This window comes from Myodes glareolus, chromosome 26 (genome assembly GCF_982192425.1).
Source record: "Myodes glareolus chromosome 26, mMyoGla1.1, whole genome shotgun sequence".
Classification (NCBI taxonomy): domain Eukaryota; kingdom Metazoa; phylum Chordata; class Mammalia; order Rodentia; family Cricetidae; genus Myodes; species Myodes glareolus.
Window position 1 is genome coordinate 4,047,282 of NC_142051.1, and position 12,487 is coordinate 4,059,768.

The 12,487-nt window shown below is 45.1% G+C and overlaps 1 protein-coding gene across 10 annotated transcripts in view; it reads left to right on the plus strand.

Moving 5' to 3' along the window:
• Positions 1 to 11,109, plus strand: part of Grip1 (glutamate receptor interacting protein 1) — a 634,564-nt gene extending 623,455 nt beyond the window's left edge. For all 10 annotated transcript variants that reach the window (XM_085683147.2, XM_085683148.2, XM_087902104.1 and 7 more), the window contains 2 exons: positions 7,103 to 7,249; positions 9,350 to 11,109. In XM_085683147.2, the coding sequence (XP_085539273.2) occupies positions 7,103 to 7,249; positions 9,350 to 9,577 (375 nt within the window). In that variant the 3' untranslated portion in view covers positions 9,578 to 11,109. The remainder of the gene's footprint in view (positions 1 to 7,102; positions 7,250 to 9,349) is intronic.
• Positions 11,110 to 12,487: the final 1,378 nt, after the last annotated feature.

Consider the following 12,487-nt stretch of genomic DNA (forward strand, 5'->3'; position numbering starts at 1 on the left):
TAAGAAGAACACACTGCCGCTTAGGAGTAGAGGCAATGGTCCCACCACAAGAATGCTGCTTATCACATAGATAACATGGCTATATTAAAGAAGAAAATGAGTAAAGAAATAAAATACCCACAGAGCCAAGAAACAGTGCACAGGCAGGGACCTCAAGAATAGAGATTGCACCTACCCGTAAACAGGTCAGTCTAACGACATTCTATTGACTCTTTGCCGTCTCCCCTTTCCCACCTCCTTCTTTTTCTTCCTTTGAGGAAAAAACCTAGAATCTTCCCATCTAATCAAGGATTGGCTGTGATAGCTGATTCCAGAAGAGAGACAAGAAATAGTCAAGATGTGTTTGTGATAATGTGTGCTAGAAAACACAGATCCTATCAGAACAAATGGGGGGCAGCATGAAGGACACTCCATCTCTTCCAAACCCAAATGCATTTGAGCATCCAAACAAATACTAATACAGCTGAACACAACACATATGGAAAGCTCCATAGGTTCAACCCATCCTTTACAACAAAATAAAGTCTCATTAAGACGTTACTAGAAGTACCTAGCACACGACTTTTCTCTTCTGAAATTAAATCCTTTTAAATTAAATTAATTAATTTCATTAAATTAAAGTCTTTCAACCTTTCCTGTACTAACTCCATATCAAAGTATTCAGACAATACTAGTTAAATACTAGTTACAGGAAGAATTTGATTTTTACAAATTCAAGCTAGTAAGTAGATGTGGTGGTGTGACAGAAAATGGCCCCAAAGGGAGTGACACTATTAAGAGGGATGGCCTTGTTGGATGTTGGAGTAGGTGTGGTGTCGGAGAAGTGTGCCACTGTGGAGGTGGGCTTTGAGGTCTCAGATGCTCAAACCACGCCCAGTGAGACAGACCACTTCCAGTTGCCTGCAAGGTGTCCAGCTCTCAGCTCTTTCTCCAGCACCATGTCTGCCTGCTGCCATGTCCCACTGCGATGGTAATGGACTGGACCTCTGAACTGAAAGCTACCCAGTTAAATGTTTTCTTTATAAGAGCTGCCGTGGTTATGGTGTCTCTTCACAGCAACAGAAACCCTGACTAAGACAGTATAGAAGACTGGCTGCACTCAGAGACGGTATTCCTTCAACCGTGATGGAATTATTCAGACACAGTTATCTATGGGTGAACTATGAGCCTGGACGTGGATCAATGGGCGGTGTGATAACACAGGAAGCCATTGTACATATATGATCTATTAGTGTTCCTCACATACCCTGACTACATCAAACATCAGAACTAACATCTATTTAATGTATGTGTGAGGTAGAGCACTCTACGGACTAGAGGACATGGCTGCGGCTGTGCAGTCAGCTGTCTCCCCCAACACGGCTGCAGCTACGCAGTCAGCTGTCTCCCCCAACACGGCTGCAGCTACGCAGTCAGCTGTCTCCCCCAACACGGCTGCAGCTACGCAGTCAGCTGTCTCCCCCAACACGGCTGCAGCTGTGCAGTCAGCTGTCTCCCCCAACACGGCTGCGGCTGTGCCGTCAGCTGTCTCCCCCCCATTCCCTGCGCTTTTACTTTTTGCAGTTTTAATTTTCTGTGGCCAACTGTGATCTGAAGATACCAATGGAAAACTCCAAACATAAAACGTTCCTCAGACTGTGAAGTTTGCATCATACTCAGTAACATAAGGAAATCTTACACCCGCCCAGTGGAGATGTGACTCCTCCCTTTTCCCAGCATTGGTACCAAATGCATCTTGCCCTTTAGGGATTAGGTAGTTGTCTCCGGTGGCTAATCTTGGCCATTAACTTGAAACACCCAGGACGAGGGAACCTTAGTTGAGGAATTGCCTCCATCAGATTGGCCTGGGGACATGTCTATGGTGCATTTTCTCATGATGATTGATGTGGGAGGGTCCCATGTCACTGTGGATGATGCCATGCCTGGAATATGGGCCTGAGCTTGTAAGTAAGATAGCTCAGCAGGAGCCCAGGGGCCCAGCAGTGTTCTGTCATGGTCTCTGCTTTGGTGCCGGCCTCCAGGCTCCTGCTTTGAGTTCCCTTCCTGGCTTCCCTCCATGATGTCTATAACGTTTAATCCACATTGACTCCTCCAAGTTACTTTTAGTTAGAACGTTTTAATCATAGCCACAGAAAAGAAATCCCAAATACTACCTTATCTGGTTAACTGTGAGGATAATAACGTGCTTGTAGACAGTATTTGGTGCTCTCTCTATGGTTTCAGGTGCTCATGGAGTCATGGAATGAAGTCCTTCTTGGATTATGACTGTAAGTCAGTAGCCCTAGGGAGAGTGGATGGGAACATGCCCCAAGACAAGAGGAAATGCAGAGTCTAACACAGGCAATGAGTGGCCCTTGTTGGGATCCTGGTGATCTCATAAACTTGTAAGGATGGGAAGATGCCTCAGAAGGCAACATATTTGCCATGCAAATGTGAGGACCTGAGTTCAAATCCACAGAACCCACATAAAGTCAGGTGTGGCGATGCCACTATTCCTATAGGGAGGTGGGTAGCAGGAGAATGCCCGGAAGCTTGTGGGTTAGACATCCTGGTAAACACAGCAGAGAACCACAGAGAAACTCCATTTCAGAAACAAGGTAGAAGAGAATCAACAACCGATATAGTCCTCTGACCTGCACATGTGTGCTGGGTCACATTCACATCCATATTCACACGTGGAAACACGAACAGGTACACGTACATGTACAAACACACACACACACACTAAAACTTTTTGAGACAATTTGGGAAATGATGGACTAGGTGCTGGATAATAGCAAATAATTAAGGTCAGTTTGTGTCAGTGAATTAATAACCAGGGTCTGTATAAAATGCATAATATGTTTCTGTCCCATAGCTACATGCTAAGTATGCTTTGTCTAACTTTCTATAGCAGGCATAGTTTTTATTATATACTTAGTAATTGACACATGCTATTTATATGTTTTGGAGGGTACTGTTATGAGACATGTATTCAGTGTGTGAATTAGCATTGCCTTCTCTTCATACATTATTTGGTTTGTTTTCTTTTTGATTTTTCGAGACAGGGTTTCTCTGTAACTTTGGAACCTTTGCTGGAACTAGCCCTTGTAGACCAATCTGGCCTCTAACTCACAGCCTCCCGAGTGCTGGGATTAAAGGCATGTGCCACTACCGCCTGGCTTCAAACATTATTTCTATGTGATAAGAATCTATGGACTCTTCCAGATATTTTGAAATACACCATACATTGTTGTAGACTCTTTCTGCGCTCCGTGGAACACGCCTGTCTCATTGTGGTTGGATAACCTATTCGCTGACTCTTCCTAGTCCCCTCCCTGTTCTGTGGCCACTTTTCTGCTGTCTTCGCTCAGAACATTTCAGCCCCCACCAGTGAGCACTCACATGAGATTTCTGTCTGTTTATGTCTGATCTACGTTATTTACGATATGTCCTCCGGTTCCACCAATGGAACCTGAAGGGATAGACTGCATTTCTTACAGCTGAATAGCCTTCCATGGTGTCTATTCACACTTTCTTTATTCTTTCATGAGGTGGTGACTCATTCGTTGATTTCACACCTCACTTGTTGTGTCCAGTAGTAGAATAAACATGGGGCTATGAATATTTTTTATATAATAACTTCATTTTCTTTGGAAAATCCAGCCTTGGGATTGTAGAGTCATACAGAATTCTACTTTTAGTTTTTGGGGAGCTTCCCTAGGTTATATCCAGTGGCTGAACTGATTTACGTCACCCCCAACAGGGTACATGATAGGCTCTTCTGCCCTCGCATCCTTGACGGCATCTCTTTTCCATTTTTTTAAATAAATAACCTCTAACTGGAGGTAATTCTCCTGGTTCTAATTTGCATCTCCAATGATTGGTGAGGCTGTGGGCTCCTTCTGAGGCTTGTTAGCTGTCTCTTTATTTGAGAACTGTCCATACAGAAGAAAATGACCAGCTCCTTAGAGACACATGCTACCATCTGACACTCGTCTGCAAACATTCTCCCGATGAAGTCAAGAGCAACCGAAGTCAGTGCAGTTTGTGACAGTTGCTGCCAGTGAGTGATGGACACAGGAGTCCTGGCGCGTGGCATCTTCATTTTAAAAGATACTTGAAGTTTGTTTATTTATTTATTACAATTAGAACAACATTTCTCCCCTATTTTTCCTCCCTCCAAACTCTCCCATATACCCCTTCAAATTCATGGCCTCTTCTTTCATTAATTGTTACTTCACGCATATATGTATACATATGTATTCTCAAATATAACACTCAGTCCACATAATGTTTACTTGTGTGTATGTTTTCATGGCTGGCCATTGGCACAGAACACCAGTTGCTGCACTCTTCCCTGGGGAAGAGCACTCCTCACAGTCTCAGCTAGTCTCAGTTGCCTGTGGTTCTTCCTGTAGAATTGAGGCCTCGTGGGCTTTTCCAGATCCACTCTGTCATGTACATAGATTCTCACCAATATGAGTGCCTAAACACGAGCTGGTGTGTGTGTGTGTGTGTGTGTGTGTGTGTGTGTGTGTGTGTGTGTGATCTTCTTCCAGGGCTTCAGAGGTGGCTAAGTGACTGAGAGCACTCATGGCTCTTGCACAGGACCCAAGTTCAATCCCCAGCACCCACAAAGCAGCTCATAACCATCTGTAACTCTGTCTCCTAGCAATCGTAACATCTTTTTATGCTTCGGAGGGCAACAGGCAGCTACATAATGTACATACATATATACATGCAAAATATTCCTATACATAAAGTAAAATGAAACTTAGTAACTCCCTTCAGTGAATAAATGCAGATATCACCCATCTTATGGCCTGAGACAAAAACATAATTTCAGAAGGTTTTAAATATTTTTTTCTGTACTGTTTTTTAGATTTGGGGAAGGAGGTTTAGTTTGGTTTGACAGTGTTGGAATGGACCCTAGGGCCTTGGACATCCTAAGTAACTAGTCTACCACTGAGCTATAGTGTCCAGTTGAAAAAGAGGCATTTGGAGGAAAGAGGCATTTTGAAGAAACCGTACATTAAATAATACAGTATGTAGCAAAAAATCAGAGCTTTACAATCAGATCTTATTTTAAAGCAATTCTCTATTGTTTAGTTTTTGTTTGACCTTGGATAAGTTTCCATCCCTTTCTGAGTTCCTCTCTAACTGTCCTGCTGTGCGCGCGCGCGCGCGCGCGCGCACACACACACACACACACACACACACACACACATTCAGTTCCAAGCCTTTGGGGGTTGTGCCTGGGGGAAAGAGGAAGATAAGAAGGATGGGATATTTAGATACCATAATTCCAGGACTCCAGATGCCATGAATCATAAAACACCGTCCAGTGTGAGGCATTTGAAAATGTGAACTACAAACGCCTTCACTGTAGCATCGGAATAAGCATTCTGGTCACTGGTGGAGCATGCTGGTTAAGCACTGGGTGTCTGGATTCTGACAGACCCGGCCTCACTATCCCTTACCTTTGTGGTCTTGGGCAGATTGCTTACCCTCCATAAAATTGAATTCTATCACCTCTAAAATGACTATAACCACAGACCACAGAGCTGGCTGGTAAGTAGTATTGACCCAGGAAGCTTGATTGCTTTTTGTTCTGTTTTGTTTTGCTTTTAGCTTTCTATTCAGTGAAATAAAATCCCCACACTGACCCCTTTTGTGTTTTCTTCAGTGGTCCATACCTCTCCTCAGTCAAATAACTGGATATAAAAATCTAAAAGGTCTATCTGTCATGTTTGCCTTGTATAGCTCTGAGGGATTTGCTTTTTTTCTACTATTTGACAGGAGTGTGTGTGTGTGTGTGTGTGTGTGTGTGTGTGTGTGTGTAATGATTAGTTTGTGAAGTAAGCCCAGATCCTTGCTGAAATATAATGAGACTTTGGAGGGCACCTAATAAACCTTAATAACAGCACCCACCTCCTAGCACACGTGCATGGAAAGTGCCGAGTGAGGAAACTCGGCGTGGGTTTGACTCTCGTTTCTATTGTTTACCTCTGTTCCAGCATTCAGCCCAATCTTGGGAACACGGTCAGGGGTTCAGGAAGCATTTTGTGGGTGTGCACATGGTTTTCTCTTTCACCTCAGGCTGCCTCTTGGAGAAGTGAAGCTGGGGGAGGGGTGGAGCTGCAGGGAGCTGCCCTCAGGTGTAGTGTGGGGTATCAGCTATATTATGGGAGGGTAGACACCTTGAGCTGCGAAAAAACACTGGGAAAGTAAACAGAACTATCCCATCCCCAGGTAACGTTTTATTAGGCTGCCTGGGGGTGTTTTAGAAAGAGTTCTGTTGATGAGCTGCATGGGCCTCTCAGCAAATACCACAGTGTTACCTCGTGGCACGGGTTCAAATGGAGAGGTGGTGTAGAATACAGTATGTAGCAGAGCACCAGGCTGATCCCTGGCTTCTCTCCCAGCCTGAGGGCTACTCCAAGGAAACATTAGACATCAAACTGCCCTCTGTGTCCTATGCCTAATGACTGAAGTTTGACAGGAGGAGGTGGAGTCTGGGGAGATGGATTAGTAGGTAAAAGTAGTTCTTGCTATACAAGTCTGAGGACCTGAGTTCAGAGCCCTAGCCCCCAAGAAAAAGCCAGGTGTGGTAGTCCATGCTTGTAACCCCAGTACTGTGTGGGGGACAGGAAGGGAAAGGGACTGACTTGGAGACAGAATTGATGGGACTTAATGACCAGTCAGCCTTGCTGGAAAACGGCAACCTCCGGGTTCAGTGAGAGAAGCTGACTCAGGAGAATACAGTGGAGGATGATAGATCAGGGTACCAAGGTACCTGACTTTGTCCCCTGACCTACACACATGCATGCGAACCACACACACACACACACACACACACACGATACACACCCTTTTTTAGTGAGGAGGAACAATAACAATAAGAAGAAAGATGTGACTTATTTGTCCTTCTTTGGCAGCTCAGGTAGAGACTCTGGATTCCAAGGATGTTCTTGGGGTGGGAGCAAAGTAGCAGGGGTGGATGTCTGATCCTGAATGGTGACTTCATTGTGTGACCGAAATCAGTTTGTGAAGCTCCTTCACCCAAGAGACTTCAGCAGCAAATGGCTCCCGCTAACTTCCACATTTTCACACTTTCCAGGTGACCTTATACAAGGACTCCGGCATGGAGGACTTTGGTTTCAGCGTGGCAGACGGCCTGCTGGAGAAAGGAGTGTATGTCAAGAATATCCGCCCAGCTGGGCCAGGTGATCTTGGTGGCCTGAAGCCCTATGACAGGCTCTTACAGGTAAGACCTCAGAGGGAGTCCTGAATCCTTGCCTCTGACCTACAAGCAGCAATGCCTTCCAAATTCTCCTCCACACTTGGACCCTTCCACTCCCCTCCTGTCACTGAGCTATGGCGCCAGCAGCAGCGAACAGCTGGATAAAGGATTCTATCTCAACTTCCTGAGCTTTCTGACACTGAGCTGTCCTTTCCATTTGAATGTTTATGCCTCAAACCTCAGCCTAGATACGGCCCTGGAGCCCGCTGACCAGCCAGTCTAGCCAAACCACTAAGCTGCAGTGTCAGTAAGAGGCCCTGTCTTAAACAAAGAAAGGCGGAGAGCAATCCAGGACGATCCCTGATATCTGTCGCTGACCACCACACCCACGGTACATGTACCTGCCTGCATACAAACACACATTCACATGTACCTACAACACACACACACAGAGAGAGAGAGAGAGAGAGAGAGAGAGAGAGAGAAGCAATACAGTATTGCCATGAATGAACAGGGACATGGCAGACAAGCAGGTGTTCATGAGGAGACCAGAGAAGGGAAGTGTGGCTAAAGCTACCTACCTGTTTTGGACAAAGTCTTTCGTAACTTCAGCACATCCCGATGCAACGCAGTTCTTAAGTTTGATCTGTTGCTTAAAAACGATGTTCCAGCCAGGGCTAAAGATTTCTGGAAGGAGGGGTTAGACAAAGGTACCCATGGTGAGCGCCTAGCTAGAAGGGGAGGAGAAGCGCGGAGGGAAGCATGGAAGAATTAAGAAAACAGTAGAGGATCAAAGCCGAGGGAAGCCGAGTGGACCATGAGAAACAAGGCTTCAGGTTTAACGGGGCATCGGGTACAAGAGTAGCCAGCAAGCCTGGTTTAATGAGCAGCAACAGGGATTTGGATCTTTGACTTGGGTAATGGTTTAAAGACAAATTCTCCGAGTTGTCTCAGTAACTGCAAGCCCTTATGTGAGACATACATTTATAGAGGAGGCCCTGGTGGCTCTTGTCCAACCCATGTCCAGTGTATGCTGCGTATAGTCCTGGCTCTCAGAGTCCATTCCCCGGGTCCCCCACTACTTAGGGAGAAAGCCAGGCCTGGGGGGTGGACAGCCCTTGGATATGCAGAGTGTAAACGTAGTGTCCTTCTGCAGCAGTTCAGTGTTGCTCACTAATGGATCCCGGATGGGAGAGCACCTTGAGCCAGTAGGGGAATCCTCTGTCCCCAAGTCACACAGACAAGAATGGAGAGTGAAGACAAGAGAGGAGGTGGCACCTAGCAGTCTGTCCTGGGAGACTTCAATTGGGGGCAAATGCCTGAGGGGTCCATTGAGGAAGTAGTGGGAGCAGGAAGCAGCCAGAGAAGAGGCAAGTGTTCATCTCTAGCCAGCAGCTCGAGACGTGGGCATGGTGTTCTTCTCAGGCCCAGGCAGCAACCTTTGCCATCATTTGTTACATCAGGGGAGAGCTAGGGGACAGGTGGATGTCTGGCGTAGTAAGCTGCCAACAGCCAAGGAACTGAGGATGCTACGGTTCCCAGAGTTTAAACTGAGTCCTTCAAAGGGCCCTATGCTTGTGCTCAAAACGCAGGGGAGGGAATAGGAAACCAGGAGTGGGAATTGAATGCAGGTGATTTTTAACAAGTGCTGCTGTTGGGTGGGGACTATAACGCCATCATAGAGGGTTTGCCTAGCATGTGTGACACCGAGGTTCAATTCCCAGGCCCACGGTGTTGAAAGAGAATTGGAATGCATACAGCGTGTGTCAGTTGAGGAGAGGGTGGGTTTGTTCTTAACCAAGGTAGCTAAGCATCATGGCAGCCCGACTGCCTTTGGCTACCTCGCTGGGGCCCTTGCCCACCGCTAGTCTACACTCTAAGCTTTGCTTTCTTCTGCTGTAAACTGGGGAAGCACTGAGCAACAGGAGACTGACCGGGGTGATCTTAGTGCGGGGACAGGAGGATGTTGCCTTGCTTTTCAGCTCCCAACAGGCAGTCGCAGAGGGTAAATAGTGAACCAAGTAGCCAAACGGCATGGCCCCCCTCGGGGTTCAGCCGTTGGCCTCTGGGTTTGGGAGCGGTGGCTACACCAGTCATTGAAAGTGGCTCTTCTTGGCCTGGCAGGTTAACCACGTCCGGACGAGAGACTTTGACTGCTGCCTGGTAGTGCCGCTCATAGCCGAATCTGGCAACAAGCTGGACCTGGTCATTAGCAGAAACCCACTGGCCTCCCAGAAGTCAATAGAACAGCAGGCTCTGCCGGGAGACTGGAGCGCACAGAACAGTGCTTTCTTCCCACAGCCCAGCCACGGTGGTAATCTAGAGACACGAGAACCCACTAACACATTATAGCAACACCTTTACAAAGCAGGACAGAAGACAATATCTACATGGTGCTAAAAATCCCTTTAAGATTTCTGTGACAGCTGAAGCACAGAGAGTCACGTGGCATTAACTGCAAGCACAGGGGTCTTTTAAATGTCCCCCATGGCTCATGTTCACACCCCTTCCCAACCTGAAGAGGTTTCTTTTTCAGTGGCCGCTCCAGCCACTGGCAGGCCATTCTCTGACAGGCCCAATGGTAGAGAATCAAAAGGAAACAGCCCACCCCTTCCCACGACTTAAGATCAGAGGAAACATTTTTACAATTCATCTTCCTGTCACTTTTTACAGAAACATCCACTTGACAATATTCTCTATGATAATTTCCCTAAGGATACGTTTCTTACTCTACAGTCATTCACGTAAGAACAGAAGCAGCGTGGATTCACGTAAAGCTGGCTCTGCTAGGGGAGCAGATGGGTCAACTGCTAGGCCTGCACAGTGGGAGGGGCACAGGTAGAGCATTAGGTTTTCTTAAAACGTTTCCGCAACGATGCACGCAGGAGATCATAATAGGTGGTGGTAAATGTAGGAATGATTTTAACTAAGATGTATGCTACTCCCTATGCAACGGATGATCAAACAGGATATGTCTTGTGACCTGTTTTTCCCCCCTTAAGACACATTTTTTAAATAGTTGAAAATCTCTGATAATGAATTAGAATGTGTAGTAACACGGAGAATTAGTGATATGATCCTATTTTTAAAATCCAAGACTAAAGAATTTAAGAATGAATGAAGAGTTTAATGAAATGAGGTTCACTTTATGGGTAGGCACCTAGAACATCTAGCTCACGTTTGTAGATTGGCACACCGAGGGTGCACAGCACACATACTTAATGACACGGGGCTACCTTTTGTTCTGAGCCATGCCACTTGCTGAACTTGTAAATACATTTTCACAAAATCTCATTGCCAATCACCATCCCCAAAGCAATAAAATAACTGTGACAGTTGCTTTAATGTTTGTTGGCAACTGTTTTCATTTGTTCAGATATTTTGAATAGCTATACTAATAACTGTTATTTGGTAAATATTAAAAAAATATATAGATCTGTATATTGATGGTAGAATATCAAAGCAATTATTTTCCAAACATGTTCATTTTGGTCACTAATACACCCACACAGATAAAGCATCAAAACACTGTGTCCTTTGTTTAAGGAAAATGATTCATCTTTTTCTGTGCAAAGAAACATATGATTTCAAACACATTTCAGAACTGCCAGGGCAAGAAAGTATAGAACAGAATCCTGTTAAGGAAAAAAAATTAAAAAAAGATCATGAGTCACTTAAATATGTATTTTTGTTTGTAACAAACAAGTATTAAACTGTAAAGTATTTTTGTACAAATTTAATACTTTAATAGCATGGTATTTATCGTCTATGTATGGTTTTGGGGAATTCAAAATTGTTGCAAATATTTGTATGAAAAAAAATCCTCTACCAAATGGAATAAACAGTGATTTTAAAAAGCCAAAATAAAAAAAAAACGACCTGCATTTTTGGTGCATTGACTGTAATTCGGTGTCCCAGCCTGAACGCTGCAATGTTCATTTCCAGTTTCCCAAAGAAGGGAAGAGTCTGCGTCAACTCCGAAATCACTACGGATGAACGAGAGAGTGAGCTGTGAAGTCAGATCTGGGTTTGGATGCCAGCATTAGTGCTCAAAATGTGGTGTGCAATTTACCTCCTGGCAGCGGCTTCCCTACGTGGGACACTGAAGGTCACTACACCAAAGAGCCTACAGCATATACAAGAAAGGGCAGAGAACACCTGCCCACAGCAACACCTTTGAAACCAATGTGTCATTCACTTTAGGGGACCATGACCATTCCTAACTCACAGGTGCAACATCTGCCCTTAGAAAACACAGCATGCATTCTTGGAGGCACGTTTACATTAGTTATTAGAATGTATCCTTTAACTATGATACCTTTTAAAACCTCAACAAGGCTCTATAAATTCACTTTCATTTTTATAAAGTTACATCCAGTGTGCACAGGGTCACATTATAAACACATGGCAGTCACATGACCCCAAGTGAAGCTCCACTTCTTTATTTGTATTTTTATTATTATTATTCCTATTGTACAGCCCAAACAGCTGTAGCAAGGTCTGCACAACAACTCGAGGTGAAAATCCAGGCAAGGAAGTGTGGCCAGAGCCAATCCTGTCAACTAAAATGAGGGATGACCTCGTATGAAAGACTGAGATGAAGTAGAACACAAACGAATCAATGGACAAAGACTGTTAGAAACAATGAAAATAAAGTCCAGAGATCTCGGGTGGTCGTTTCCGAACACAGTGACCAGCTGCAGCGTCATACAATAATTATGGCCATCCAGGGAGGCCAGCTTGTGAAACTTGTGCAACCCTGGCCACTGGTGGCATCGAGTCAGGTGCTCAGCCATGTCAGAGAACCCTTGAGTCTTCATGGGCTGCGAAGAACAAGCATTTGCTTCACAGCCCAATTTTAGGGTCCTAGACAATGTTCTCTTCCAATGACAGCTGCCAGAATACCGAGTTAGGTTAACTAGTTGTATTTTGACCCAACAGTACAGACATCGTATAAAAGCTAGTTCCTGCCAGGTGTAGAGGAACGTGCACTTAGGCCCAGATTCTGGGACAGAGACAGGCAGATTTCTGAGATCTACAGAGTGACTTCCAGGCCAGCCAGGGTCTATGTTGAGACCCAGTTACATATAATTTATTTCACTGTGTCCTAAGGAAAGCAGGCTAATTTAAATATCATCTTGATGGCATTGAAGCTGTGAGTCCTATATCTAGAATACAGCTATAGTTGAAGCTTTCTATCTACTAGTTTGATACTTCTTGTTCCCTCCTCTATGCCCACCAACCTCTGTGCTCCAGAAAATG